The sequence below is a fragment of the Hylobates moloch genome, unplaced genomic scaffold, assembly GCF_009828535.3.
Source record: "Hylobates moloch isolate HMO894 unplaced genomic scaffold, HMol_V3 SCAFFOLD_7, whole genome shotgun sequence".
Lineage (NCBI taxonomy): Eukaryota > Metazoa > Chordata > Mammalia > Primates > Hylobatidae > Hylobates > Hylobates moloch.
Genome location: NW_026652282.1, coordinates 86372905 through 86387763, shown reverse-complemented (window position 1 = coordinate 86387763; position 14859 = coordinate 86372905). Strand labels below are relative to the sequence as shown.

The 14859-nt window shown below is 45.6% G+C and overlaps 1 protein-coding gene across 1 annotated transcript; it reads left to right on the top strand.

Annotated features, from left to right (window-relative positions):
• Positions 1 to 807: 807 nt before the first annotated feature.
• ESX1 (ESX homeobox 1) lies at positions 808 to 5700 on the top strand. The gene is made up of 4 exons (XM_032756406.2): positions 808 to 976; positions 1169 to 1592; positions 2953 to 2998; positions 4887 to 5700. Exons 1-4 carry the CDS (start codon positions 895 to 897, stop codon positions 5508 to 5510), a joined length of 1176 nt encoding a protein of 391 aa, XP_032612297.1. The 5' UTR covers positions 808 to 894; the 3' UTR covers positions 5511 to 5700.
• The last annotated feature ends 9159 nt before the right edge of the window (positions 5701 to 14859 follow it).

Here is a 14859-nt window from a genome sequence, read left to right as displayed (position 1 = left end):
TGCACCTGAGCAGCGGACTGCTCTTCAAACTCAGCCCCAAATTCCCGCTCCCGGAATGCACGGTGGGTTCTGAATTCAAAAATCCAGAGCAAGCAGCCTTCTAGCCAATCATTGCACCTTATCACTATCCTGACTTTGGCGCGAACTGTACAGAACTAGATAGTCCTATCCATTGGTCACCAATTTCTAGCAAGGGAGAGTCGTGCTCAGAACCCAATTGCATGGTAGACTAGCAAGTTCATTTTTACATGTTTGGGCTGCTAAACGCTCCGCGCTTTCCTCAACGCCATCTCTCGGTCTTTTCCGTGGGGGAAGCAAAGGGCATCACTCCACCCAAGTGCTGCGCGGTAAAGAGGGTTGGGCGGAGGAACACTGCCAAAATACCTCTCCACGGGCTGGTGTGAAGTCTCGACCCGCCCCCTCGCCCCCTCGCCCCCTCGCCCCCTCGCCCCCAAATCGGCTGTCACAACCCAGCCGCTTTTTCCAATCCGGGTCTCCGCTCAAGTTGGGAGTAGTTAGTTAAGCAGCAACTTGGAGCTACTGTTCCCCACACAGCATGTTCACTACCTGCACCATGCTTGCGCACGCTCGCCCTATTTTTTGTACGCCCTGAACATGAATGCGTCCCCACGGGGTCGCACTCACAACTAGATGTACTATGAATGCTAATAGGGGGCGTTTAACCGACGCATGTGCATACGCTTTGAACCTGCGGAAGGCACCGAACCGCTACACAGGGCGCGCAAGTGCCAGACGGCGCCAGAAAGAGGTCCCGGCGCCAGAAAAGCGCTCGCCCGAGCCATTGGTCCCAGAGCCAGTTCCAACCCCGGGATCGCCGCGGAACCCCGCGCAGAGTCTGCAGAAGTGCACAGCTTTATCAACAGCGCTTGAAGCATGGAGTCTCTTAGCGGGTACACCCACAGTGATATTGGCTACCGCAGCCTGGCCGTCGGCGAGGACATCGAGGAAGTGAATGGTTAGTGCTTGGACAGGGACGGGAGCTTTCGCGAACTCCAAAAGAGGAATTTTTCCCTGGGAGAGGCGAGCGGACGGGACGCTGCGCGGCTGTTGCGGTTGCTCTTCCATAGCGGGTCCCCTGCCTCCTCCAGCCCACGCGCCGTGGGCTCCAACGCCCTGGTGTCTCTCTTTTGCTTTCCTCCCTTCCCAGATGAGAAACTTACCATGACCTCGCTGATGGCAAGGGGAGGAGAGGACGAGGAGAATACACGGTCCGAACCTGAGAACGGAGCAGAAGCGGAAAACAACGTTGGCACGGAAGGTTCCGTCCCCTCGGACGACCAAGACCGTGAGGGTGGCGGCGGCCACGAGCCGGAGCAACAGCAGGAGGAGCCGCCCCTGCCCGAGCCGGAGCAACAGCAGGAGGAGCCGCCCCTGCACAAGCCGAAGCAAGAGCAGGAGGGGCTGCCCCAGGCGACCGTGGAGGGGCCACAGCCGGCGGAGGGGCCACAAACCGCTGAGGAGCCACAGCCCCCAGAGAGGAAACGCCGCCGCCGCACCGCGTTCACCCAGTTTCAGCTGCAGGAGCTGGAGAACTCTTTCGATGAAGCTCAATATCCTGACCTTGTGGCGCGGTAAGTGGCTTGCCCGGGAGGCGCCCAGTTCATCCCGGGACCCTTTCACCGGAGCCAAAAGCCACGTAGGGGGCTCACGGGCGCTGGCTCCGCCTTTGGTTTTTGGGGGACGTGGGAGGCTGGGCGCGGAGGATGTAAAAGACTGGGGCGGGACTAGGGTAAAGCGAGTGAGGCAGGGTCGGATCCCGCCTTTATTTAAAATTTTGGTAATTTGCTCATCATTGGTTGTTTTTGCATTAATTTTGATACGTTTTAATATTGCGTTAAAATATTATTTGTCTTGATTATTGAGTTTTTTAGCGCCATTTACACTGTGCGCTCGTGGCGAGCGCCTCACTCTTTTCGCCCTAGTAACCGCCCTGCCACGTGGAGCGCACTTTTACAACCAGGGGGCGGACTTTTGAGCTTTCGGTAGCCAGCGACCCCTTTCCTTCGCTAGCCTCATCGGAGCTCTCCTCATACCGACCCCCGTAGTGTACGAAGGGGCAGGCCTTTTCTGGCCAGGCTGGAATGGGGGGCGGGGGGCACCTGGACAGGTCAGAGTAGGGTTTAGGGGACCTTTCTGGCTTCGTTGTACTTAGCCTTCGCCCGGCAAAGAGCAAAAAAGAATTTCCCTAGGGCGCGTTTGGCCGATGTGGTTTGGAGTTCCCTCCCTGAGAGTTCACCTCTCCCTTTTACAATAAACAGAAATACTGTGGTTCAATACAGCGCTTTAAAGGTATTTTGGCATTTCATTTTTTTTTTTCACGGACGGACTTCCCAAGGAAAGATTTCCAGGGTTGTTCTCTGCTGTTTCACAAACAGAAGAATTGAGTCATATTCAGCTAACAAACCATCGGGCGCTTTTACATATGTTCCGTTTTTCTATCTTATTTAACAGCGAAGTTGTTCATGGGAAAAACCTCCCTAAAGCGAGTCCCAACCGTATTACAGAAAACTGCACTGGGAGGTGGGGGATAGAAATAATGTACATTCATATATATGTAATATATCTACATATATATAGATATATAATATACATATATATATATTTTTTTTTTGAGACAGAGTTTCACTCTGTCGCCCAGGCTGGAGAGCAGTGGCGCGATCTCTCCTCGCTGCAGCCTCCGCCTCCCGGGTTCAAACGATTTTCCTGCCTCAGCCTCCCGAGTAGCTGGGATTACAGGCATGCGCCACCATGCCCAGCTAATTTTTGTATTTTTAGTAGAGACAGGGTTTCACCATGCTGGCCAGGCTTGTCTCAAACTCCTGACCTCAGCACCCTCTTCAGCCTTCCAAAGTGCTGAGCCCAGCCACGTTCATATTATTTCATTTTATCCACAACTCCAAATACTGAATATTTGTAATTTTCTCCCTTAAGAGAGAGACTTGCAGCACGCCTGAATTTGACTGAAGACAGAGTGCAGGTCAGTAAATCTTGAAAAAGCAATTTGGCAGGACAGCCATTCTAAAGCATGCTTTAGGTTTTGTCCTGGACATTCTCAAGCTGGCGTTTTCTGTTGTCTTTTCCATGGTTGGCAAATAAGTTTTGAACAGTAGGGGCTTTAGTGGTAGAAAATAGGATGTATAAACTTCAGATTATGGAAATTGCTCATAAACAGAGGAAATATGATTTCCCAAAGGAAAAAAGATAACTGTTTTCATCTTCCTTCTATATCTGTATCTGTCTTTCTCTCCATATAGTGTATGCACATGTATATGTACATATACACATTTACATACACATATATGCACATGTATACACATACATACACACATACATTCCAATAAATAAGATTAACCTTCTTCTAACACTAGTATCCTCTAGGGAGAATGTTAGTTTTCCCTAAAGGATTACTTCTATATGAAGTCATGTTCGGGGCTCAATCTGACCTCGGAAGTATTCAAATTAATGCACAGAAGAGCTCAGTTTTATAAGAAGGTTCAACTGTACTAAATTATTTAAAATATTTAAAACCTAGCACAAACACTTAGCTAAATGAATGAATTTATATTTAGGCATTGGGGTGAAGGAGTAATTCACACAGAGAACACAGTACTAAAGTAGAGAGTGGCAGCCCTAAATTTTAATTTTTTGGGAAGATTTTGATGTCAGCCTGAAAACATTGCTAACATATTTCAATTAAGTGGTAATGGGGAAAACATTTGTAAGCTTTGGAAAACTGTCTTTAAAAAATGAAACAATAAAAGAAAGAAGAATTTGAATAAAGTTCCCTTACCTAAGAAGGGTGGAAAGATTAGAGAAGAATTATATACAGTCAAACACATGCATTGCAGATGTCACACAAATTCAACTTTATGAAACTACCAGATACATAAGAGAATGTTCGCTTTTTTGTAAACACCTTAGAAAAAACATCTTAGATGTTTTATTCTTTTTGGTGATATTATTTTGAAAAGGTGGGTTTTCTGGAATTTGATTGATTAGGGGCTTCTCTCGGTTCAGGCAAGATTCTTACCTGTGTTGATTTAAAATACCTTTTCATTTACTCAGGCAGTGATGACTAATTTTGCAGGTCATGGGATCAAAAGGTGACCGTTTGAAATTACAGAAGACCATAGCTGCATCAAGGAAGTATTTGCAAAAAAAAAAAAAAAAAAAAGTTAGAATGGGCTTATTAGCTTTGCCTCAGGGTGTGTGTGTGAGTGCAGTGATAGAAATGCACTGCACGCCTGTGGGTGTGATGTCTGGAAAAGCAGCCCAACAAAGTAGACCACTGAATGCTGGAGTCCTGATGCCACAGGCCTATAGCCTCAGGTTGGGATGACGTATCCTCTGCCTTCTCAGGGAAGCAAGGTAAACTCAGAGGAAAAGAAAAAAGGTTTGCTGAGCTGCTTTTTTCCCTCCCAGGGTTTACATAGGCCTCTCAATGGATTTATGAAGGAAGGAAGAAAGAGCCAGAAAATACTAAGAAGGAAAAAAGACAGTGTTCTCATCTATTTCCAAATTCTATAGCATGAATATACCCCAAAGACACTTTTAATAGAAACTCCCCTCCTTTTCTTTGCAAATATAGTAGACTTATTTTATGAAATCAGTATTGAGAATACAGACCCAATATGGGCCCATACCAAAATTTGCCGTCTTTTGGCTTTGGTTATGTTTAGGCAGGGGTGACCACTAGCACATCTGAGCCCCTCCCTCCCTCCTCTAAGATATTTCAGCAATAAGAAAATAGCTTCACCTGTTGCAGTTTAAAGTCTCAATGGCATATAGAATTGCATGTTATGTTTTTTTCTATTATGACGTTAACTGTTCAAAATACTAAACCAATTCATTTTTCCCCTCTGAAGGTTTGGTTTCAGAACAGAAGAGCCAAGTGGAAACGAAATCAGAGGGTGCTAATGTTGAGAAACATTGCTGCTGCTGCCCTGGCCCACCCTGCGGACATGTTCTTGGGTAGGCCCTATGATGCTGCTCCTGCTCTGGATCCTGCTTTCTGTGTTCATCTGATGCCAGAAATACCTAGACCACCTGTGCTGCCTGTGCCATCTATGCCACCCGGGCCACCCATGGTCCCTATGCAACCCGGGCCACCCATGGCACCTATGCCACCCGGGCCACCTATGGCACCTGTGCCACCCGGGCCATGCATGGCGCCTATGCCACCTGGGCCACGCATGGTGCCTGTGCCACCCGGGCCACCCATGGTGCATATGCCACCCGGGCCACCCATGGCGCATATGCCACCTGGGCCACCCATGGTGCATATGCCACCCGGGCCACCCATGGCGCCTATGCCACCCGGGCCACCCATGGCGCCTATGCCACCCGGGCCACCCATGGCACCTGTGCCACCCGGGCCACTTGTGGCGCCTATGCCACCCAGGCCACATATGCCTCACACTGGCCTGGCTCCTGTACGCATCACATGGGCCCCTGTCATCAACAGTTATTATGCAGGTCCCTTTTTCTAAAGTAAGGTCTTCATGACAGTTTTTCCAAAGTTCTTTCCTGCCAGATAGAAATTGTGCACAGCACAGCATCAAGTAATTCGTTAGATGCTTGTTAAATGAAATAGATAGATGAACAAAGTTAACGAATGCCCTGTTATTTTTGTAGGCCACATAATTGTTGTATTTTCAATAAAGATGTGACTTAATAGTACGTTGGTTTTGTATGCCAAATGGGGTCAGTAGAATATGGATGGGAATTGCTAAGGGAATGCAATTTGAATGGAATGGTGAAGAGGCCTCTTCTCATCAGGTAATATCCTTGAGTCACCATCAGTATGTCCTGCACATCACAGAGTTTGCCAAGTGCCCATGATGGGTTTACATTGACCCACCCATTTTCCTTCCACACCTCCCCCCACCCCATCCTCACCCCTCCACCCTGCCCCATTGGGAACATATAAATGTGCAGGATGGGAAGGGGTGAGTCTAGTAAGAGAGCGGTGCGTTTCCAGGGAGGGCCACGTTCCATTCATGCTAAGGAGCTCAGGCTAAATCATGGACTCTAAGAGAAACTTACTAAGACGCTACTCACAGAGCCTTGAGGGAACGGGGCAGCCAAATGTGCATCTAGTACTCTCCAAATTCTGCTCCCTGCCCTTCTTTTTTTCTTTTGAGACAGGTCTCTGTCGCCCAGGCTGGAGTGCAGTTACATGATCATAGCTCATTGCACCCTCGAACTCCTAGGCTCAAGCGATCCTCCTGCCTCAGCCTCCTGAGTAGCTGGGACTACGGGTGCACCACCAAGCCTGGCTAGTTTCTGTTGTATATTTTGTAGAGATAGGGGTCTCATTGCAGTGCCCAGGCTGGTCTCAAACTCCTGTTCTCGAGCGATCCTCCTGCCTCCAGTCTCCCAAAGTGCTGGGATTACAGGTGTGAGCCACTACATCCAGCCTGCCCTCCACTTTGTGGAGGAGACAGAGGAATAGGAACTATTCTGGCCCAGAGGTTCTGCAACTTCAAAGAAGACACAAGAAGGGGCTCCATCAAGACCAGAAAGAGGTGCTCTCTCTTCTCCACTATTAGGCCAGGAGAACCTATTACTGTAGCTTGCCCAGCTAAGAAGTGGGCAGTCACACCTTCCAGTGTGTTTTTCACCTTCAACATCTTTGAGAGAATCTTGGTTCCTGCCAATTAAATTGAAAGGGAACCTTTTGGTTTAGTGCTGTTCAAAGCAAGAGATGGTCCCTGAGCAATGTTCCAGAATAATCACTCATTGAAAAGAAGCGGGCAGACCTTTGCTATGTCTGCAGTCTTTATGCAAATCTGCCTCGGTAGGAAGCAACAAAAACCAAAATGGGGGAGTGGGAGGAGGCCAAGCCCACTATTTTTTAAACATTTAACTATTTCATAGAGCCTTTACTTTTGAGCAATTTCTAGCCATTTGCAGTAATTTTGTGAACACATTTTATGCTATGAAATGATTGCAATGGCTTCAGATAAGGGTGTCATAGTTATACCAGAATTTCTTCTCATAGGAGGTGGGCTTGGAGGGGTTATCAAAGACAAGTTTCACAGCAGTTACATGCTCCCAGTTTGAAGGGCAGCTCTGTTTTCTCAGAAAAGCATACTTCTTTTTTTGCAGTGTTGCCTGATACTTTTTTTTTTTTTTAAGACAGAGTTTCGCTGTTGTTGCCCAGGCTGGAGTGCCGTGGAGAGACCTCGGCTCACTGCAACCTTCGCCTCCTGGGCTCAAGTGATTCTCCTGCCTCATCCTCCCGAATAGCTGGGACTACAGGTGCCTGCCACCATGCTGGGCTAATTTTCTGTATTTTTAGTATAGACGGGCTTTGACCACTTTGGCCAGGCTGGTCTCGAACTCCTGACCTCAGGTGATCCACTCCCCCTCGGCCTCCCAAAGTGCTGGGATTATAGGCGTGAGCCACCACACCAGGCCCGCCTGATACTTTTTATTCCTTTCTTCTCTCCCTTCACACATAAGGATGTCAAGCATTAGCAAAGCAGTTAGAGTCTTAGATTATATCTAAGATTTCTGCAGCAAGGAGGTCATTACCTCCCCAGGAGTCCCAGTCTCTGATGGGGGTGAGAAACATCCAGGAATGCATCTGTGTTGCCCATTGCCATCCTCACCGGGTGATTTTGAAACTCAGCCTTTCTTGTTTCCCATTGTTGAACTTTTCCTTTTTGTTAACATCTGGTTTCTCAATGCTTTAAGTCCTCTTGGAGCTACAGGGTCTGTACAAACAAAGGTGCCAATACCCCATCCAGCCTTGCCACCCTGAGACTCAAAGCCAAACAGCATCCAGCACACGAATCCCACAGTTAATTCATAACCAATTGGACACACACAAACATAGAACATTTTTTTCATCTCAGGCATCCTGGAAGAAGCAAAAAATACGAATATTCTTTTGCATACGTGAATAGGGTCTTCAAGAGACATATTTATTATTTTCAAGTCGTATCTACTTCTTCCAGGTTCTAGATGATTTAAGGAGGGATAGTGGGATGGGGACAGGAAATATGCAAAACATTCCTGCAGATAAATACTTCCTCTTGGCCAGGCGCGGTGGCTCTCACCTGCAATCCTAGCACTTTGGGAAGACAAGGTGAGAGGATCACTTGAGCCCAGCAGTTAGAGACCAGCCTCTATAACATAGTGAGATCCTATCTTTACAAAAAATTTTAAAGATGTAATTGGGTACGTTGGCACATGCCTATAGTCCCACCTTCTCAGGAGGTTGATGTGGGAGGATCACTTGAGCTTGTGAGGTGGAGGCTGCAGTGAGCTATGATCAAACCACTTTACTCCAGCTTGGGCAACAGAGCCAGACCCTGGCTCATAAAACAACAACAGAAAAATAAACACCAAAACAAAACAAAACAAAAACAAAAAACAACCTTCTTCTCAGTCTAGGTTTTAAAAGGAGGAGGTCTTCTACAATAATCTCAGAAAAAGCATGTCTCTCTCTCTCTCTTTTTAGGGACAGGGTCTCACTCTGTAGCTAGGACTATAAACGCGTGTCACCACACCAGGCTAATTTGTTTTTGTTTCTTTGTTTGTTTGTTTGTTTGTCAAGACGAGGTTGCACTCTGTTGCCCAGGCTGGTCTCAAACTCCTGGAGTCAAGCAATCCTTCCACTTTAGCCTCCCAATGTTTGGGGATTAGAGGTGCGAGCAACTACACCTGGCTTCTAAACAGCATTTCTCTTAAAGCACATTTCCAATTCCCTAAGACATGGATAAGAATTATTGTAATATAAGGAAATTAATTTATAAAAAGGCTTCAGAAATTAGCTCTCAGCAAATAACGTTTACCTCTCATAGATGGTCTTTGCAGAAGTTAGTTTTGGCTGAAAAGTTATGAATGTGATCTCAGGAGGGGTGCAGGAGCTTCAGCATTGTGCAGTACGCTAATAATTCTGGATATACTATTGCTTTCTAAAGTTGTTTCACATTGAAGAACATATGCCAAGGAGCTTTCACAATAATAATTTTTATGGTCAAATTAAGCAGGGAGAAGGTGAGCTATTTAGGGGGACAAGAAACCTCTTTGAATAAAACTAGATTTATGTAACTTGGATCTTGTTTCAAATAGATGTCATCAGAACTCAGAGGTATAACTTGAAAGTGCCTGAGAATCAAAATTCTAAGCCATTACTTGGACTACAAGTAATTAGAAAAAAGGGGCAAAGAAAGAACGGACTAGAAATAATTCTTTAGCTGAGAATACAAGGGTCTCCCTTGAGATAGGTGTGAAAGGTGACTTCTTAAACAAAGAGAGAAATTACTGTAAATATATAGAAAATAGAAGAACAGAGGTTGGTTTGACTTTTTTTCAAAAGAACAGACATTTGCCCGAATTTTGTTCATGGGGTGTTATATTTAAAATTGGGCATGTTCTGAGCATATATGGATGTATTGTTTTTCTACCCAATCATTTGGAGCTGGTAGCTCTAGGAATTGTTGAAAACCTGAAGGTAAAATATGGTGCTTGAATAGAGTCCTGGCCAGATGCAGCAACTCATGTCTATAATTTCAACACTTTGGGAAGCTGAGGCCGGAGGATCGCTTGAGGCCAAGTGTTTGAGACCCTCCTGGGCAACATAGCAAGACTCTGTTTCTACAATTTTTAAAGAAAATTTATCCTATAGTCCCAGATACTTGGAAGGTTGAGGCAGGAGGATGGGTTGAGCTCAAGAGTTTGAGGCTGCAATGAGCTATGATTACACCATTGCACTCCAGCCTGGGCAACACAGCAAGACCTTGTCTCTAAAAATAAATAATTAAATAAAAAATTGAGTCCTTTACTGAATTTCCTAATTGGTAAATCCAACTTTGTCTAATTCAAATTTCTGTATCCCAGGGACTCCTACTGATGGAAGTAGGGGAGTTAGTACAAACTGGTGCATAGATCCTGGAGCAAGGCTCTCAAACCTTGAGTGGAGGCTCTCTGGAGGCAGTACATATCATAGCATAACCCTCATCACACACTCCTCTTTCTGAGAATGCTGCATGGAATTGGGGGAATTCATCCGAGACTTTCCTAATGCTCCCTTCCGATTAGTCAAGGCAGTAGGGTGACCCAAAGAGAATCAACCCTTTGCCTCAGACACCTCCTTTTTCCTAGCAGGCACTTTCTCATGTTCCTTTGCAAGTGAGACGAACATTCGTGAGTCCTGCAGTAAAAGTATGGCGACCACAGGGAACCAATCCCATCATTTCATGCCACTCTTCCAAGCAATGGGCCTTTCTCTTTCTAGGGGACACGCAATTTAAAGGAAGAGACCATGGCATTCTTTTTGAGCCGAAGGGGGCTTTCACAGCCGTCCAGTGCACTCTCTTCATTTTACAGATGAGGAGACACAGGCCCAGAGCAGTGGAATGGTCTGCCCGAGATAGCATGCAGAGTTCATCCCAGAGAAGGCCAGCTTCTGTATCGCCATGTCCTCCCCTGGTGCCCAGGACTGCCCAGCTGGGGGCAGCACATACCTTTGCAGGTGTAGCTCCTCAGTGTGTATCACCTCCAGCTGCCCAGACCTTTTTCCTTCAAGGGGCTATAAACTCAGGGTTCCTCCCCAAGCCTCGGCACTGGGCCATTTTACCTCTAGGAAAAGTAAGCAACTTCCCCTGAAGGCATGCAGTATCCTGGTGTCCACTCTTGAACACTGAACAGCAGGGGCTTGAGAGAGTGATGCAATTTGTACCCTTCTCACAAAAGGCCGAGTGTGCTTCCACTACAATAATCCTCATTTCCCCCAATCCCCTTGCAAAGCTATGCCTGCCAACTGGCAGCATAGCACATAAGCAACAGCCAGTTCTGGGCTTGTGTTGAATTAACTTTTTTTGTAAAGTAGGCTAATAGTTTGGAAACTGTCATTATGCAATTTGTATTCATTTTGAAATGTGGTTATTTATGCTTTGCCTTGATCAATGTCACACTCTCTCCTTCTCACATGTTAGCACAGCACTATGGGGCAGGGACCCAAGGTGCAATTGGTGTAAATTTAATTTTCAAATGCACCCCAATGGTCTGTGTGCCTCCCCATGAGAAGCACAGATCTTAAGGAGACTGTCTGGATTCCCAACATTTACATGCAAATATTTTTAGACTCTAGGAATACAAAAGACTCTTTCTGAAAGCACACTCTGTTGTGCTTCACAAACAAGGGGACACAAGTGATTGAAGAGATGGCATACAGGCATGGGCAGCATAATTGATACACCTGGACCCTTCTGAAACACAGCCCCCAGACAAAACTAGGGTCTCTATGAAAACTGTGGAGTTGGAACACAATTTTCTATTCCAGGCTCAAGAATCTTGGTTCAGGACATAAATAAGAGGCAGGGTAGAGACCAAGGAAGAGTCTCTGACTAATTCCCTTTGAACAAGAGAGACAAAGAGATGAAGCAGATGTTTGAAGTCAGGAGTAGGAAATCAGGCTGTCGTGACCTAGGGGAGAAAGAAAGCCATATTTATGGCTGGGGACCGAGCTGTTGCTGTGGTGTGGGGAGATAGGTGGTAAGTTGGCACTGCCAACTGTATAGTGTCTGTGGGAGGTAGCCAGTGGGGCTCAAGGAGGTGGCTCTAGCCAGCAGGGCCTTACAGAAGAGAAGACAGGAAAAACAGAACACAGGTTCATACGCAAATCAGTCCCTAGTATCTCTTTCCCCAGTCCCCATCACACGGCAAAGTAATGCGGCTGCCCCTTCTCTTTTCCTCTCATTCCTACCTTCCATTAACTCAACTGATCATCCCAAGGGGCCTCCCCAGGACTGAAATATTCATGAGGAAAGAGGGAAAACCAGGATAGAGAAGGTGTCCTATGATATGATTGTCCCTGGCCAAGGTGCCAAGCCCCAGTACCTCAAGAAATACCCAGGATGGTTCTGTTTCTTCACTTTAACCAGAAGGAATTTCCAAGCGTGTCCAATGAATTTCATGGGCCCACCTACCATATCAAAACCTCAATTCCAACAGGGAGTCACAGTCACACAGAAATATTGCAAGGTACTGAATTGGTTCTTCTGCTGTTTATTTAACATAGAGGCTTAGACTTTAGGGCATCTCCGTGGCCCAACCTGTTCTTCCATTAAATGAACATCTACAGTCTTAAAACTCTGCTTGAGGGTTCAATCCATTCATTCTAAATAGGAAGCAAGAAGGCTGGTCAGCAATTGTGATGGTCAACAGGCAGGACATGAAAAGATAGGAAGGTCATCTTCACAAGTATGAAGTCCCTGTACAAGGGTAACAAGCAAAGCCCAAGCCAGAAATCAAGGTCTGTTCACCTCACACTACTCCTTATCATTTCCTCCCTGGAGAACCCTGAGAAGGCCTCAACCCACAGGCAAAGTTCAAATGGCATTTTGAATTTCTCTATTCATAGCCCCACTCCCTGACATTTCAGGGATCTTTGCACAAGTGTGGCTTGTTCTCTCCCATAGCTGATAAGCCTTGTAATATTATATATCAATGTCTCAATTAAATAGGGTCATATTTGCAGAGAACATTGGTTCATCAGGATTGTGTATTTATTGCAGCGTAAGGTAAATCACAGGAAAGTCTTTTTTCTTTTAATCCCTTTTTCCTTTTTAAGTCTTGTAAAATTATTTTGCTATGGTTTTCATTGTGTTGTGCTTTGTATACCATTTAGAGAAGTCCCAGGGGTCAGCATCCATTCGATCCAATTGCCCGCTTCTTTTTCAGTTACAGTCCTAGCAAGGAAGTTTGATCTCCAAAATGATGACCCTGAGGCACTGCAACCACACAACGGACCTCCAGAATATGCCATGCTCATTTCTGACCCACACCTTTCTTAGCTGGTATTGTTCCATCCCCCTTCCTCGTCTAGCTGAATCATTCTGGGCTTGCTTCTGTCATGCCTTTTCCTCCTCCTTTCAACTCTCCTCCTTCCTCTTCCTTCCCTTTCTCAACCTTACCTGCCCAGCTCTTTTTTTTTTTTTTTTTGAGATGGAGTCTCGCTCTGTCGCCCAGGCTGGAGTGCAGTGGCACAATCTCGGCTCACTGCAAGCTCCGCCTCCCGGGTTCACGCCATTCTCCTGCCTCAGCCTCTCTGAGTAGCTGGGACTACAGGCGCCCGCCACCACGCCCGGCTAATTTTTTGTATTTTTAGTAGAGACGGGGTTTCACCGTGGTCTCGATCTCCTGACCTCGTGATCCGCCCGCCTCGGCCTCCCAAAGTGCTGGGATTACAAGCGTGAGCCACCGCGCCCGGCCAACCTGCCCAGCTCTTGTCTCCCCTCCCTGAACCCCTGTGGGCCTGAAGTGTGCATCACTCATTTGACAGGAACCTTCATAACTTACAGCATCCCACTAAAACCAGACTGTTTTGTGGATGTAATTCCTGTATCCCTTACCTGCGCAGTAAGCACCTGGAATTTCCATCTGGTTCTCCTACTTTTCTTATTCCCACTTTGCACCTACGATGGTGCTGTACATTTAACAATAATAAATAGTGATAATGGTAAGAGCTAAAATTTGCTAAGGGCTTACAATGCGCCAAATACCATGCTACGCATTATGCATGAATTAATAACTATCGCTATTTTGCAGATGAGGAAATTAAGACAAAAGACCTTAAATAACCTACCTGAAATCACACAGCTGATAAGTGGCTATGATCGAATTCAAGCCAAAGACTTTGAATTAAAGGTTTAATTTTGTTCGCTAGACTCTTTAAATTTGAGAGGAAAACGGACTAATGCATATTTTCACTATTTTTTCAACGTAAAGGATAGAAATAGACAAAACATGGGTTTCTTGTTAATTTTCAGTTCATCAGAAAGTGCCATTAAAAAGAATAATCCCCATTTCTTGAGCATTCTGACCTATTAAGGATTTATTTTAATATATCATCATGCAATATTTCTGGATAAAAACTCAGCATTTAAAATCATTGAGTATCAACCTGGGAATTTTGATCTCATTTGTTCCTCTACCTGAACCCTTTTCTCTGTTTTAAGCTTTCCTTTTTAAAAGAGAAAGCAATCTTCCCTTTTCTAGGTGAATGGAGGACAGACTGTGAACAAACCATATCATTGGAATCTGGAAGCTTTATATTTTCAAAAGAAAGGTAAAATGAGTCATGAATATGGCCAACTCTGCTTGTTTGAATCAAAGGGTGTCTCTTTTGCTGATTTTTGTTTGTTTTTTGAGACAGTCTCTCCTTGTCACCCAGGCTGGAGTGCAGTGATGCAATCTCAGCTCGCTGCAGCCTCAACCTCCCGGGCTCAAGCAATTCTCTTACCTCAGCCTCCCCAGTAGCTGGGACTATAGGCATGCACCACCACACCCTGCTAAGTTTTGTATTTTTTGTAGAGATGGGGTTTTGCCATGCTGCCCAGGCTGGTCTCAAACTCCTGGGCTCAAGCGATCTGCCCACATCCTCCTCTCAAAGTGCTGGAATTACAATGCATGAGCCACTGCGCCCGGCTGTGTTTTTTTTTTTTTTTTTTTTTAAGTTTATCAGACAATAGCTATGAAAGTAGTTATTGGACTACAGGCACTGGAACTGCAGGCAAGCACCATCACACCCAGCTAATTTAAGATGGAAACGTTCATGTTATGTATATTTCACCATAACTTTTTAAATGAAAAAGTAGTTTGTGGAGCGTTTCTTGCAATTCTACACTCCTGTATGCAAAGGAAGTCTTGTTCTTTTATTTTTGAAGAAAACTGTCTTGAGTGTATCAAATGCCATAGTTCTACTTTTTCCCCACCTCCCCAAGGTCACTGTACCTGAAAAGCCCTTATTTATGGAACCAAGTACAGGGCAGGCATTTTCACACACTCTCTCCCATTTTAATCCTTTTTTTTTTTTTTTTTTTT